General features: G+C 47.1%; 1 protein-coding gene across 1 annotated transcript in view; it reads left to right on the top strand.

Moving 5' to 3' along the window:
* The window catches only part of LOC136940654 (Na(+)/H(+) exchange regulatory cofactor NHE-RF2), a 28,171-nt gene extending 21,707 nt beyond the window's left edge, over positions 1 to 6,464 (top strand). Inside the window, exons 4-6 of the mRNA XM_067232888.1 lie at positions 3,747 to 3,900; positions 4,174 to 4,295; positions 4,511 to 6,464. Of these exons, the coding sequence (XP_067088989.1) occupies positions 3,747 to 3,900; positions 4,174 to 4,295; positions 4,511 to 4,678 (444 nt within the window). The 3' untranslated portion in view covers positions 4,679 to 6,464. The remainder of the gene's footprint in view (positions 1 to 3,746; positions 3,901 to 4,173; positions 4,296 to 4,510) is intronic.
* The last annotated feature ends 8,580 nt before the right edge of the window (positions 6,465 to 15,044 follow it).

Below are 15,044 nucleotides of genomic sequence, written 5' to 3'. Positions count from 1 at the left end.
CTGGCAGACATGATGAGACCCTTAGCTAATGAGGCGCTTATTGATGGATGGGGGTCAAAGCCAGGCCACAGGGACCCCCAGGAGAGGACTGTTTACATCAGGCACACTGGGGATGAACGACAGCGAGGGTATTATAATGAGAGAGTGGTTTATTCCTCCCTGGTCTCCACCTGTCACCCCCATGCATGTTTATGGACTGAATGCATGCCTGTGTTCTCCGACACCCGTTAGTATGCATTTATCATGTCATAAAATCAAGGTGTGTGCGTGCACATGCCTGTGTAGTAGCAGACCCACCAGTCACACCTATCACAGCCAGTGTGTGCGGGGCCACACACGTGTGCCTGCTTTCCCCCCCCCCCTTACAATAACACCGTCCGCACCCCAGACCCTCCACAGCTGCTGGTGAAGACGACAGGTTATTAGTCAGACAGCAGATGCCCATGAGCCCGGGATAGGTTGGAAAGAGAAGGGAAAATAGGATAGGGGGCGAGGAGAGGAGAGGAGGGAGGGTTGTAGCCGGGGTGGGACACACACACTAAGCATGGAAGGATGGTTCGATAAAGTATGATGGCTCAGGACGCGCGCATGCACACTCACCCACTTTATCATCATTACCACATACTGTGTTCAGACACCCTGTAATCGCTCATCTCTACAAACTCCAGATGTAGTGTGTGTGTGTGTGTGTGTGTATGTGTGTGTGTGTGTATATTCAGGTCTGGAGGCATGTTCTCGTGAGCTCTAACATTAGAGCAGCAGGTAAAACCAAACCAGGCTAAAGAGGCCCATAGACCCCACCAAACCAACTACACCATGTCAAACAGGACCCAACTGGGTCATATAACCTCACAGGGTCATAGAACGGTTGAACAAGGCCAATAAGAGTTTAAGCACATTCAGTAGTGTCCAAACAGAGCTAAACCAAAGGTTGGAAAGTACCCAGCAAATCCATTATTGGTTTAGAGAGTAATGTTTTCTGCCTTTGTGAGTATTACAGGGTGGCACCAAATTGACATTAATGTACCAGCTGCTTTGATGTCCAACTGATAACAGGAAGCTAGAGAGAGTGCATGGGAACTTCCTGTGGTTTGGGTAGTTGATGACAATAGCAGGCCCATCCCTATCCCTCTTCGGGCTTGTCAATAGACTTAGCCAAGTTTATAGAGACAGAGAGAATCTGGCCCTGACCACACAAACATCACTCACTGTACAGTGCATCCTGTATGCAGAACCCAAAATAAAATGTTCTCTTAGTTCTGGAACCTTGGGTCAATCACCTTTGTGTTAATGGCCTCTTGTGAACCCCCAGTCAAAGCATTGGACCTATTCCCTGTGGAGACGCGTGTATCCCACCAGTGTTAGCTTAGCCTTGTTAGCATTGTTTGAACAGGGCACATAGAGAGGGATTTCTAATAACCACAGTCTGTTCTTTAGAAACAAAACTGCTTGTTGCTTGTACAGTAGGTCATCATAGAACCGAGCTGAGCCACTCTGAGCCCCTAGGCTTTCACGCCTGTAACCTTGGGTGGCTGGCTGCAAGTCACTTTGTGTGTGTGAGTGTGTGTGTGTGTGTGTGTATGTGTGTGTTAGGGTTAATTGCAGCCGTCTCCGACCAACCACCCCGCTTTCATTGTCTGTCAGCAGCTTGTTATGGAGGTGAGGACCCATGACAGACCTTTCAGCCTCGCTGACTTCCCACACCCCCCTCTCTACCTCCCTCCCTCCACCCCTTCCTCTCTCTCTCCCCTCCCTCCCTCTCTCTCCACGCTCCAGTAGACTGGTGCTGCTGGGGTTGTGGTATCATCATCATTACTGTCAGGAGAAAGATGAGTACAGAGATGTGTTTCTGTAGAGACTGGGCCAGGAGAGGGACCCGTACCTGTTTAAAGGCGTATTACACCTTTAAAGCAAAAGAGCGTCCACACACCCAGACATGCGTGTCGGCCCATTTCTGGTTTCATGAATGACCTACTGTACATCTACATTCTTTTCCTTTCTTTTGATACTTTCGAAGCCCTGTGTTCCATGACCGGTGACAATGAGCCAGTCACATCAGTGTGATAATCAGCTGTCTCCTCCCACATACTGTTCACATCGTGATAATCGCAGCCACACACACACACAGTCCCCAGGTGCTCCGATACAGCCATGGCATCAAAACACGCACGTACACTTTGTGGAGGAAAACACCATGATAATGAATGGTACTTCTGTTGCAGCTATGGTGTGATTAGCTCAGTGTCCCTACTGTAGTGCTCTACTGTACTATTCATTAGCTGAGTGGCCTGTTTTGGTGTTTGGGATGGTTAGCCAATGAAACCTGACACAACACCTGCCGGCTAACCCTAACACAAAAGCCACTTGTTGTTCCCGACTCGGTGCTGCGTCGCCCCCAGAGCAGGCCAATCTGTCTGACTCCCTGCTGGCTTCTCACACCCCAGCTAATGTAGGGAAAGGGGGGAGAGATTTGGGATGGAGAGAGAGAAATAGAGGAGGGGAGGGCGGGGGGGTTCCGCAGCTGCTGCCGGTTTCCATCTGCTGATATGTCTTTCTTCCTCCCACTGAGACATTGCTGCGCTGCTGTTCTCTCACATACTCTCCCGCCCGTACCCACTCTCACGGCCTTTTTACTTTTTGCCCATGTCTCGATTTCTGACTCTGACTCGACCCTGTTCAGTCATGGTTTGGGTTCATCTCTCTCTCTCTCTCTCTCTCTCTCTCTCTCTCTCTCTCTCTCTCACACTCTCTCTCTTCCTTTATCTCTTTTTCACAGACAAGCCCTCTCGATTTCTTTGTCATTACCGGGCCCTTCCTTTTTCCCTTCTGAGAGGTTATGAGAGAGGACTCCCCTAAAGAGTCATCCTCCTCTTCCTCCACCTCCTCCACCTTAGCCCCTCATTTCATAAGTAGGGTGAATTTTCAACAAATTTCCCCTGTGTACAGGATACCTGAAACCCACACTAGTGCTGGAGCAGAGGCCTGCCATCAATATTTGATGGTGCACCAATGTTAATCCAGCCAGCGCCTAGCGAAGCTACAGCTACCTAGCTTCCTAACTCCAGCAGTCCTGAGAGACAAGGACTCAAGTCAAACAATACTGCATCTAGACAGTAGAAGGACTAACTCTGAGTCTCACTGGGCCTTACAATGGTTCTTCGTACACAGATCACTCAGACACAAGACATACACTTTTCCTGTTTTGAGCTAGAGGATGGCTCTCTAGCTGAAAAAAATAAAGATAAAAGATTAGAAGCTACAAAAACTTGGCCAGCACCCCAACTTCGTGTTTCTCAAATCTTCCCTCACTGCCATGACGTTTTACTGTCGAAATAGTTAATGGTCTATTCTGATAGCCGTAGGTATGAACACTTGAGAATTAAGACAACACTACGTTGAGCTTGTACCTCGGTGAACGAAGCATTTAGGACAAACTGCTGATAGACAGCTTCAAGCTAAGATGTGCGATTGATATCCCAAAAGGTTTTTCTCCTCTTCTGGGTCCGATGTATTTTGGCTACAATGGTCCATAGCACCCCCTAGTGATAATAATGTAGCTAGTGTTTGCTCCTAAAAAATAATTGCCCTTCTAGACCTAGAGCCTTGACATTGTGATTGTCACTGTTGTTACTGTGTCTCATAACCTTAGGAATTGTGTTGTTGCAAATGTCATTGCTCTGTGTGTGTACTAAGTTTGATATATCATTATTTCTTTCTTCTTTTCTCCATTTCTCAATCATGTCCAGGTGAATGGGGTGAACATCGAGGGCATGCGCCACGGCGAGGTGGTGGCCTTCATCAAGAGCGGAGGAGATGAGACCAGGCTGCTGGTAGTGGACCCCGACACAGATGACCACTTCAAGAGGATGGGCGTCATCCCCAATGTCAGCCATGTCAGAGGTAAGAGGCAGGACTACGCCGCCCAGACTGCACTGCGGTCCAACAAGACCAAATGTACCTCGTCACTGCATACTACTTTGCTCCCGTTCAGTGCATCGCACAACTCTGTTGTACCAAGTAACATTGAACAGTTTCAAAAGTGTTTTTAATGATAAACTCTAGCCATTGTAGTGCTTTCAGCTCCTTCTGCTGGATTCTGTATGCCTGTGGCGTGTGTGTGTGGCATGTCTGGTACATTCCGACCCGATCCTAATGAGTGTGTGTCTCTGACAGACTACTCCGGTCCGTCCATAACCAACGGCTCCTCACCCAGCCCTCAGATAAACGGCAGCTCCTCCACCCAGTCCATCAAGTCCACACACTCAGACCTGAGCAGCCAGGGCAACAGCACACAGGTAGGGGGTGCGCGTGTTGTGTGGATGCGTGCTCGTGATACGTTGCCGTTAACTTGGTATGCTCTCAGCCCAGTGTGTGTACCAGAGTGTGCGCGCGCGTGCGTGCGAATGGATGCATGTTTCGCGATACGTCGCTATGACGTCAGAGTAGCGTGTGTTCCAGCCAGTGTTGGAATACCTACATTTGACATGTTCTCTCTCCCGGTTCTGTCCAGCTGTGTGAGGATGAGCCGGGCCATCTGCTGGACCCGTTCGCAGAGCTGGGCCTGCGTCTGAGTCCCACGGCGGCCGAGGCCAAGGAGAAGGCCCACGCCAAGCGGGCCAGGAAGAGGGCACCGCAGATGGACTGGAGCAAAAAACACGAGCTCTTCAGCAACTTCTGAAGCCTTGGCGCCGTCGACCCAAACGATCCGTCTTTTTACGCACGCGCACGCTCCCACACAGCACACTCACTGCTAACCTCATGCACGGAGAGAGACTTGGAAGGATGTGCTTCTCTGTGGTAATGGGGTTAGCCGGAATTCCAGCCCTTTGTCAAAGGACAGGGTCAATGGGGAGAGTGGATATAAGCTTTGTGTCAACTTTTGAAATCTCCCCCCCAAAAAACTTTTATTATTCCCTCTCTTCCAACACAGAGTCGTACGTAGACTTATATGCAGGGCTGGAAGAAAGAGGTGCAAGTTTGGATCAAGCTCTGGAAGCCTTTATCCACCTGTTGAACTTTTTCACCCTTCAACCACTAGACCGTAACCCTAACCGCTCAAGACTTTGGCTTTGGTCAGACAAGGCTGTTATTTTTGTATTTAAAGGTATAAAATAACCATTTAGATGAAGTATTACCCCACTGACAGAACATGGACGTGTGGAGGAGAAAGAACACTGTGACTTTTATGAGCATGGACATTTCGAGGGAAGCTCCTTTTCTTTGTGTTATTTTATATGAACACCTTCAAATGGAAGACCCCATCCTCCCCTCATTGTTGCTTTCTGTAGTGTTCTATGTTGTTGTTATTGTGACATGATCTCAGACTGCAAGTGTTGACTCGTCAGAAAGAAGCACAAAATGAAGCAGAATAGAGTTGTTTTTGCTAATTGTTACGTTTTGTCGTCATTGAATTTGTATCTCTACTTTTTTCTATATTTTTGTATAGAGCTAGGAAGCTTTTAACCATCTCATCACCTGGATATGCCTTTTAACTCAACTATCAAAGTCAGAAAGCCACTACTGTCTGCTGAAACAAACCTTTATTTTTCTCTCAAGTCCATTAAAGGGAATGGCCACTCACGTAATGCATCACTGGGGTTGTCTCCATGAGTCTCAAGCCACCGAAACATAAATGTTGCCCAGCCCAATCTATTTCAAATCGTTTTTTTATTTAATTGTAGTAATTTCGCACCTCATAAAAGCCCAGAATTGTCTGTCATCCAATCAAAGAAAACCTTCCCTGGTCAGAGGTAGAGACTGGACAGTGAGAAGGCAGAAGAGATGTTGGACAGTGAAAAGATGAAAGCTGTGTCCCCCAGGGGGCGCTCTTTATCCACATTGTACCGACTCCCCAGACGACCAGGATTTTTAAGATAGACAAGAAAGAGTTTGTGTTGAGTAGTAGGGATCATCTAGGAATAATTTAACCCCAGTGCCGTTTTTTATTCTGGCCAATGGATCTTATGGAAAATTTCATGAAATATAAATAACCTGAAAGGAGAATGTGAGTGTTATGTGAGATAACCAGTCCATGACGACACTGTTAGACCCTAATGGATAAAGAATGTGGAAGTGGAAAAGATGGTTAACATTTAATGTGATGTTTAGCATTGCTATGAGTAATATAATGCTGTTGCTACATGTGACATTTAACTGTTTGTATTGGAAGTGTTTCTAGGTGGGTTGGAGACAGATGAATGACCTCATGCCTAGGTTGAGTGAAGTAAACAATGTTTAGAGAAATAACAACCCACCACTAAATATAAAAAAAAATACATTTCCTCATACTCATTCCACAGAGCTTAGACTGCTTCAATCTTCAATTGAAAAAGGTGACACCTTAAAGCAAGGTAGAGGAGACATATCACTACTACCCACCCTGTGCTGTTTGTATTTCAGCTTTATAAGATATGGTTCATCATTACCATCACATGATAGCACATCAGAGCTACAAACTGACAGCAGTAAGTTGGTCGGATTGTTGGGGGGGGGGGGGGGGGGGGAGGGGGGCGTAGATGGCTGGAGAGCAGAAGAGGTTGGTGGAGCAGGTCAGTCGTGAACAGAAAGTGAGTATACTGAATGTCTGTGAAAAGTATCCTTCGTATAGCCTTGAAGTCACTGTAGCTACTGTGGCTGCGGGAGTAAGGGGGCAGATGACTCGGGTCTGGGATAGAGGGGGTAGAAGAGGCATGGAGGTCAGAGAGAGAGAGAGATGATGTGTGTGAGTGTGTGTGTGTGTGTGTGTGTGTGTGTGTGTGTGTGTGTAAAAATGAATGAGACCAGGGGAGCCACAGGGCTTAAATGGGATTAGGGGTAGCATTGGGCCAGCTGTCATACACACAGACACATCCCGGAACATGCCACCATCAAACCCTGGAAGGGGGTCAGGGGTTGCCTTTAGAGGGGACCGCCCTGACCCCTGAATGCTGGGCGGGTGGTACGGCCCGTTATGCAAGCTATGCCAGTCCCTGGTTCAGATAGGTTGAAAGAACCGGGCTGGGTCCCCAGTGTTATGTGGCGCCAACGACACACTTATAGGACAGGGAGAGAATATCTGTTAACATTTATAGCACAGTAATCTGAGTAATGTCTATCTTTACTATTACTCCTAATAGTACTGCACATTGTTTTTATGTACTCTTCTCAATGTTTAGAGGTCTAGCATTCTCAGCTTTGCAGTAGGTTGTGTTACTATTGCATACGATGATGGCTGTTGACCTTGAGGTGAATGTAAGGAATGATGTGTATATATGACAGAATATATGCGTCAGGTTGCATTTTTTTTCCAATAAAGTGTGACAATCTCATTCTTGAATATACAATATGACATTGTGTCCCTGTGTGTCTTCTTCCTCTGACACTTACTCTCGTTCTCTAACTTTCTCTTTCTTTGATACACATGTTTTTCGCATGTGGTTCGTTCTTCTCTTTAAGTCATCTGTTCAGTGAGCTAATCTGCCCACAGCTGTGACACTGTTCTCTGTCTGAGGAACAGGCATAGTATCTCTCTCTCCTGTCCTCCGTCATCCCTCCATCCCTGTGGATTATAAGAGAATTGGCGTATGGTTTCAGTTTGTTCCCAGAATTCTCTACCTCCCAGCTGCCGTGCGTTGTCAGTTCGGTTAGAGGTCAACTAGAGGTCACAGGATTGTGTGAGAGTATGTCCAGCCAGGCGTGTGTGTGTGTGTGTTCATTATTACCTAACACTATGCTTGACCTGACAGGAAGCCTGTTTGCACTGGCTTCATACTGAATAGAAGTCTTCCAACTGGTAAAAGATGTGAGCGTGCATGCCTGTGTGTGCTTTTGGGTATGTCTATGTGTGTGTGTATGTGCAAGTGTGTGCATGTCCTCATCCGTGTCACTGACAGGTCAGGTTGGTGTGAGACAGGAATGCAGTGGTGACATGTCTACATAAAGTGTCACTGTTGAGGTTTTGTCCGAGGAAAGGTGAGGTCAGACTTGCTGTCAGCAGCCATGGAAACACTTGACGTATGTATGAAGTGTGGGAAAGATACGCAAACACGCAGCCCAACGTGACATGAGCAACAACATCTGCATGTCACAGTGGCCTATTGTGGCGGTGCAGACTCAGAGCAGTGAGCTCATACTCTCGACAGAGAGCCGTCAGTGACAGCACGTCTTGCACCACATCGACAGAGAAGGACGATCTCCTCTTGAGGTGCTTGTTCACAGTCATAATAGTTTCAGGAGAAGTACTGCCAGTTGACACACATTGCAGTAGCAATGATGATTCAGCAGTTAAAGTACTGGCTTACCCGTAACCGTACTGGTTTAGCAATAGCAGTACTGGTTCAATAGTAATAGCTCTGGTTTATTAGTAACAATACTGGTTTAGCAGCAACAGTACTGGTTCAAGAGTCATAGTTTTGGTTCAATAGTAACAGTATTGTTTCAATAGTCTGTTTCAGCAGTAACAGAACTGGTTCAGCAGTACTGGTTCAGCAGTTTCAGTACTGGTTCAACAGTAACAGTACTGGTTCAGCAGCCTCAGTACTGGTTCAGCAGTACTGGTTCAGCAGTAACACTACTGGTTCAGCAGTACTGGTTCAACAGTATCAGTGGTTCAGCAGTATCAGTACTGGTTGCCATCGCTAGGGGGAGGTGCAGCAGCAGTGAGAAGTGTGGGCAGTGGTTGCATCCAGAGGCCTATCTATTCTTTGTGGAAATGAAACAGCACACGTGACCACATCAGAACCTGCTGGCAGGGCCAGACGAGCAGCGCCGTGACGCCAGCACTTCAAAGGACCAGGCAGGTTCAAAGCTAGCTACAATTTCAGAGCAGCAGAGAGGAGAATGGATCCACAGGTGGGCATCTCTATTCTCTATTCATGCTATGTGTGTATAGGTGTGTGTGTGTGTGTGTGTGTGTGCACACAGGCATTTTCCACTCTCATTGTGGTGTTTGATGGGCACTCTCTCTCTGTTTCTGGCTTTGTTGTCATATATTTCTCTCTCCCTCTCAGTACTCTCTGTACTAAACTGTATTGCTCCCCCCCCCCCTCTCCCCAACACACACACCGCCACCAGCCCTGCCACAGCCCAGGTTGGAGTGCCACCTATTGGCCAGTCCTGGTACAGTCAGTGTCAGACAGGTCAGACCAGAGTTTGCCACGGAAACACAGGGGGAGAGGGGGAAGGGCGAGAGTCTCCATGGTGACGGTGTGTTTTGTTAGCGCGCGTGAGTCAGGCTAGCGATGAGTCACAGTCAGGAGGAAACACACACTGAGTCACTTCACACAGGCACACTCACACACACACACACACACACACTGGGACACTCACATGCATGCACTCCCTCTCTCTCTCTCACTTTCTCAGGGGGAGCCAAATAAGGACAACTATACCAACATACAGCCTGAGAGAGAGAGAGACCAAGAGACAGAGAGAAGAAAAGTCCGGTGAATAGGAGAGACAGGAAAAGAAGGAAGGCAAGTTGGGGCCGAGATTAACGTAGGGGAGTCAGGTGGCTGAGCGGTGAGGGAATCGGGCTAGTAATCCGAAGGTTGCCAGTTCGATTCCCGGTCATGCAAACTGACGTTGTGTCCTTGGGCAAGGCACTTCACCCTGCTTGCCTCGGGGGAATGTCCCTGTACTTACTCTAAGTCGCTCTGGATAAGAGCGTCTGCTAAATGACTAAATGTAAACGTCAAAGAAAGAGAAGTGAAAAGGAAGACAAATAAATAATTTGCCGATAAGAGAGTCTGCTGAGGGAGGCAGACAGAGAACGAGAGAGCTTTGATGACAAGAGCACACAAAGAGGGAAGGAGGGGGAGCAAGGAAAGAGGGCAGGATCGCGGGCACATGCCCACTCCCATGAGCAGCGTTTACATGGGTGGGGGAGGAAACGGACACACCTAGTTGGTACACACACCTCACCTTATTACAGTAACACTAAGCATATCTATTCCAAGATAACGCCTACACATTATATAGAAAAGGCCCCACCCTTGTGCATTGAAGGGCTCCTTGACTGACGGCCCTGGTTTCACTCATACCGCGTGTGGTCTGTGTGCAGGCCTAGTAGTCGTTGTCATCTTGAGCCCCTTTCTGCAGTTTATTTTCCCACAGCTGGCTGTTTGAGTGGAGGAGCCTGTGGCAGGGTTAACACGGTGGGTTCTATTTACTCTAGGGCTCCAGGGCTTCATGTGTGTATCTGATGAGGTTTGTACACACTCCCCACAGACCCACTGCTCATCCCCACCCATTCACTTAATGTGTGATTTGGCTGCCACTGGCTTGGCTGAGTGGCTGTGTGTGTGCGTGTGTGTGGGTGTGTGCGCGTTTGTGTGGGTGTGTGTGTGAGAATTGACACATGTATCTGGATACTGTACTTTTGGGAGGAATTAGGGTGTTTCTTCCTTCTCTGTGTAATGTGTTAATTGTCAGTTGTCAGTCAACTGTCAGTCATTTAATTGTAATTTGCTTAACTACATGCTCTTCTGGTCCTACCCATTGGCACTTATTTGCTTTTCACAATGTATGCTCCATGTTTTGGCTACCCACCATGTCTCGTTGTTTATGTTCATTGACCTTGAACCATTGGGACTTGCTTGTCTAGAAGCAAATCTCAAGCGGAAAGACTGCTCACACTCTCATTGAATGTGTGTGTGTGCGTGTGTGTGTGTGTGTGTGTGAAACAGAATAGTAGACAGAGACCACACCAAACAGTAGCCCTCTACTCTCTATACACCAAAATCTTTGTTTTTACTACATCATAAAAGCAGTGATATACTCCCAGTACTCATCACTCTGCATCATAAACATCACTCACACTGACCCTGGTGTCCTGCTGTGCCTTCTGAGCTCACAGATCAATCTGTCTGAGGGAGTCAGGTGGCTGAGCGGTTAGGGAGTCGGGCTAGTAATCTGAAGGTTACCGGTTCGATTCCCGGCTCTGCCAAATGACGTTGTGTCCTTGGGCAAGGCACTTCACCCTACTTGCCTCGGGGAGATTGTCCCTGTATTTACTGTAAGTCGCTCTGGATAAGAGCGTCTGCTAAATGACTAAATGTAATGTAAAGATAACATTATCATTGTCAGCCTGGTGGTGTAAAAGGGCCCCTTGGGAATACTGGGTCGCGATCTTTGTTATGAAAGGTTTGTTACATGTTGGTTGTGTAACATGTGAATGTTCCTCCTCACATGAGCAGGTGAATAGTTAGAAACAGCCTGACTGTAAGTTACAGTCCAGATGCACTGCCCCCGGGAGCCAGAGATCAAATTGTGTGTGTTCGCGTGTGCCTGTGTGACAGAGGGCAAGCATGATTTTATTAGTGAGTTCAAGGAAGTAGACTGATCAGATGATGTGACAGATAAAGTCAGCAGGTCAGTTAAGGGAGCGTTGTGTTGAGATCCCCTCGGTCACCTATTAGCTAACCACACTCCCTGTCCACTCTATCAATGCTTGCGTAGTCCCAGTTACACAGTCACTCTGAGATGCTGTCTCAGATAGTCTACCACTCACTTTTATCATTACATTAGTAACCGTGGTTCTTGTAAATATCGTCATCATCGTTATGTTGTTTTTCTCATTTATAAACAGGATATTATGTTTATCCTGTTGTGCAAATTTTTCCCAGTCTTGTGAATAAAACTAAAGATCAAGTATTTCACTAAAATTCTTCTGTCTTTGGAAATTACAAACTCCCAGAGTAGACCTACTGGTAAAAAAAACTTTTATGTTAACAAGGGACACCAGAGGACTCGTTTTAGGTACTTCATATCCCAGCATACGTGCCAGAACCGTGATATATTCTGAAAACAAAGACTACACACATTATTGTAGTTGTGATGACATATTAACAATTCATAAACTATCCCCCCTTTTTCCCCTGCCAGCCCCACCCCGCTATCCACCCTTTTTTCTCTCAGACACCTACCGCCACATATCCAGATCATCCAGCCGATGACCTCATCTCAGGAGAATCCTCCCTCACACCCTCTCTATTTGGGTGTCGGGTGAGAGACAGAAGGAAAGTGAGAGAGAGAGAAGAGAGAGAGAGAGAGAGAGAGAGAGAGAGAGAGAGAGAGAGAGAGAGAGAGAGAGAGAGAGAGAGAGAGAGAGAGAGAGAGAGAGAGAGAGAGAGAGAGAGAGAGAGAGAGAGAAAGAAAGAAAGAAAGAAAGAAAGAAAGAAAGAAAGAAAGAAAGAAAGAAAGAAAGAGAGAGGAGACTAATCGGTGCAGAGTGTTCCCAACCTGCCCTCATTATCTCTGCTGGCTGCACTTACACTTAGTGACACGTTGAGTCTGCCTCAGGGGACTGGGTGGAGGCACCCCTATCACAGAGAGAGAGAGAGAGAGAGAGAGAGAGAGGGGGGGGGGGGGGGGGTGGGAGGGAGAGAGGGAGAGAGAGACAGAGAGAGAGAGCGAGGGAGGGAGGGAGGTAGAGAGAGAGATTTACAGGGAGGGGAAGAATTGGGGAGTTGGAGAGAGGGAGGAAAGCTGTCATGCAACAGATAGTGTGCGACAGAGCCTGAATGACGAGCGTGAGAGGCACGGAGGTCAAGAGAGCGGGGCAGATCGAGAGGGGGGGATGAGGGAGGAAGAAAAGAAGGAGCGGAGGGCAGGAAAGGTGGTCTTGGGAGGATATATTTAGTTGGTTGAGGAGAGGGCAGTCTCCTCACAAGGGGGTTTCCAGCTGGGTAAATTTAGACTCTGGCTCTGTAGAAACAGGAGGCAGGAAGGGAATGATGTGCATACGGTACAGGACTACCAGACTGATGTAACTCAGAGCAAGAAGGCCACACACAAATCAACACATACACACACACACCCAAAAACACGCATGTGTGCACACGCATATACACACTTGACCAGCATTTCATGTGGGACGCCTGCCATTGGAGACAAGCCTGCCGCCGTGAGAGCGAAGTACCACAGCGGACTCCACAGATAGCTTTTCAGTCCAACCAACCAAAACCTTGTGAGTGCATCGTCCGACGACCGGGTGTCAGACACCATCAGTGGATTAGACAGCGTGGAAGCCCACACTCCAGGGACGCAGTGTTCTGTGAGCATCACTGTAGCTACTGTGGCTCAAATGAAAGAGGAACCACAGCTGTGAAAGCAATGCTAATAATAATGAGAACCCAAAAAGAGAGCAGTCCGGGCAGCGTTGAGGATAATAGCATGCGTCCTGGCCGTGGAGACGGGAGAGCGAGAGCGAGCAACGAGCCGCAGTGACGCCATTGTGGTTCCACGGCACTTCCTGTCTGCGAGCCACAGTGTTTGTGTGTCTTGTCTCCATGGCGACTGCCAACACATAAATACCGGAGTGAGAGAGAAAGAGAGAGAGCGGGAAAGAGAGAGAGGCAAAGGGGGGAGGGGTGTGGGGGAGAGCGAGAAAAATAAAGACACATCCATTACCCGTCTAAGTCAAGTGGACCCTGCCTGGGCCTCCCTCACAAGAGAAGCCAGGACTGGGTCGACTTTATGACTGAGCTCTGGACCCTCTTTTGTAGACGTGGTGCTACAGAAAAACTATATTGAGCTGAACTAAACCTTGGGTACCTTGGCCAGGTCTTACTGTCCCATGACATATAGTATAGCAAAGTATAGTATAGTATAATGTAGTGTAGTATAGTATAGTATCGTATGGTGTACAGTATAGTATAGTATAGTATATCATAGCATAGCATAGCACAATACTGTGGTATAGTTTAGTGGTAGTAGTAGAATAGAATAGAACAGTATGGTACTGTATATAATGTAGTGTAATATCATAGTGTAGTATATTGTCTAGGGTAGTGGATTTGGTTCCCACTATAGACACACTCTTTCTCTCTCTCTCTCTCTCTTTTTCTCTCTCTCTTTTTCTCTCTCTCTTTCTCTCTCTCTTCCTCTCTCTCTCTCTCTCTCTCTCTCTCTCTCTCTCTCTCTCTCTCTCTCTCTCTCTCTCTCTCTCTCTCTCTCTCTCTCTCTCTCTCTCTCTCTCTCTCTCTCTCTCTCTCTCTCTCTCTCTCTCTCTCTTTCTCTTCCTCTCTCAATGTCTCTCTCTAACTCTCTCTTTCTCTCTCTAAGGAAGAACGATTTCCTCTCTACTTGCTGATGTCTGATTACATCCCCGCTACCATGACAACCAAATTGAGTTTTCATCAAGGTTGAGATTAGTCACGTAGAGTCGGGTGATTCACTGTCTTAGATGAACATTCACTCTGATGTACCCACTTTAACACACACTTGGACACACATTCATTATGATATGAATATAGGAAATCTGGACTTTGCCCTCAACACCTTTTACGTAAATACGTCTAAGAACTGGGACCCATAAGGGCACTTCTGTTGCAAGGTTAGCACTCTTCTCCTTTATGATCCAAACACAGATACCCTCAACATGCACACCCTCCATATATACCTACACTAACTTACCACACACACCGGACTTAGACTGTACACTTTGACCCTCAAGGGCACACACACACACACACACAGCAGCCTCATGCCCTACTGGAGGTGAGGACTACATGAGAAGTGCAACAAGGTGGTTCGCTGAATATTGGTAATGCGGGACAAAGGTTAAAGTGGAACACTTACCGTAAGTCTAATCTTCTGTAAAGACAGACTGTCTGTCTGTGTGTCTGAGGCTCTATTATCTCAAGAACCGGCCAATGTATGAAGCTAGAAATCGACTGGTGTATTGCTCAGGACACACAGTAATATTTGTGAAATCGTCCCACTTTAGCAACATTCTCCATACATGTCTAGAGAGCAGAACACGGTGCTGTCGGAACTGAGATCCTCAGGAACACTTTAGATCCAGGTGCTTGTAATAAGCGTTAGTTAATAGCTAATAAGGCCTTAATGCATTAGGAAGTCTTATTAACACATATTCATCTCAATAAGCTTCTTATGAGGGTCATATTCCATATGACATATGCGCTTATCCCATCTTACGATCACCCTTGCCCTTACTGATATTGTTAAGACTTATATAGTCTTGTAACACATATGAATGTTACCAAGCATCTAACAAGGGCCTTGTTACATATTAACTAACCCTTATGATAGGCGCCTGGATC

This window comes from Osmerus mordax, chromosome 3 (genome assembly GCF_038355195.1).
Source record: "Osmerus mordax isolate fOsmMor3 chromosome 3, fOsmMor3.pri, whole genome shotgun sequence".
Lineage (NCBI taxonomy): Eukaryota > Metazoa > Chordata > Actinopteri > Osmeriformes > Osmeridae > Osmerus > Osmerus mordax.
Note: the sequence above shows the minus strand (reverse complement) of the source record. Positions and strands in the feature narration are given on the sequence as shown.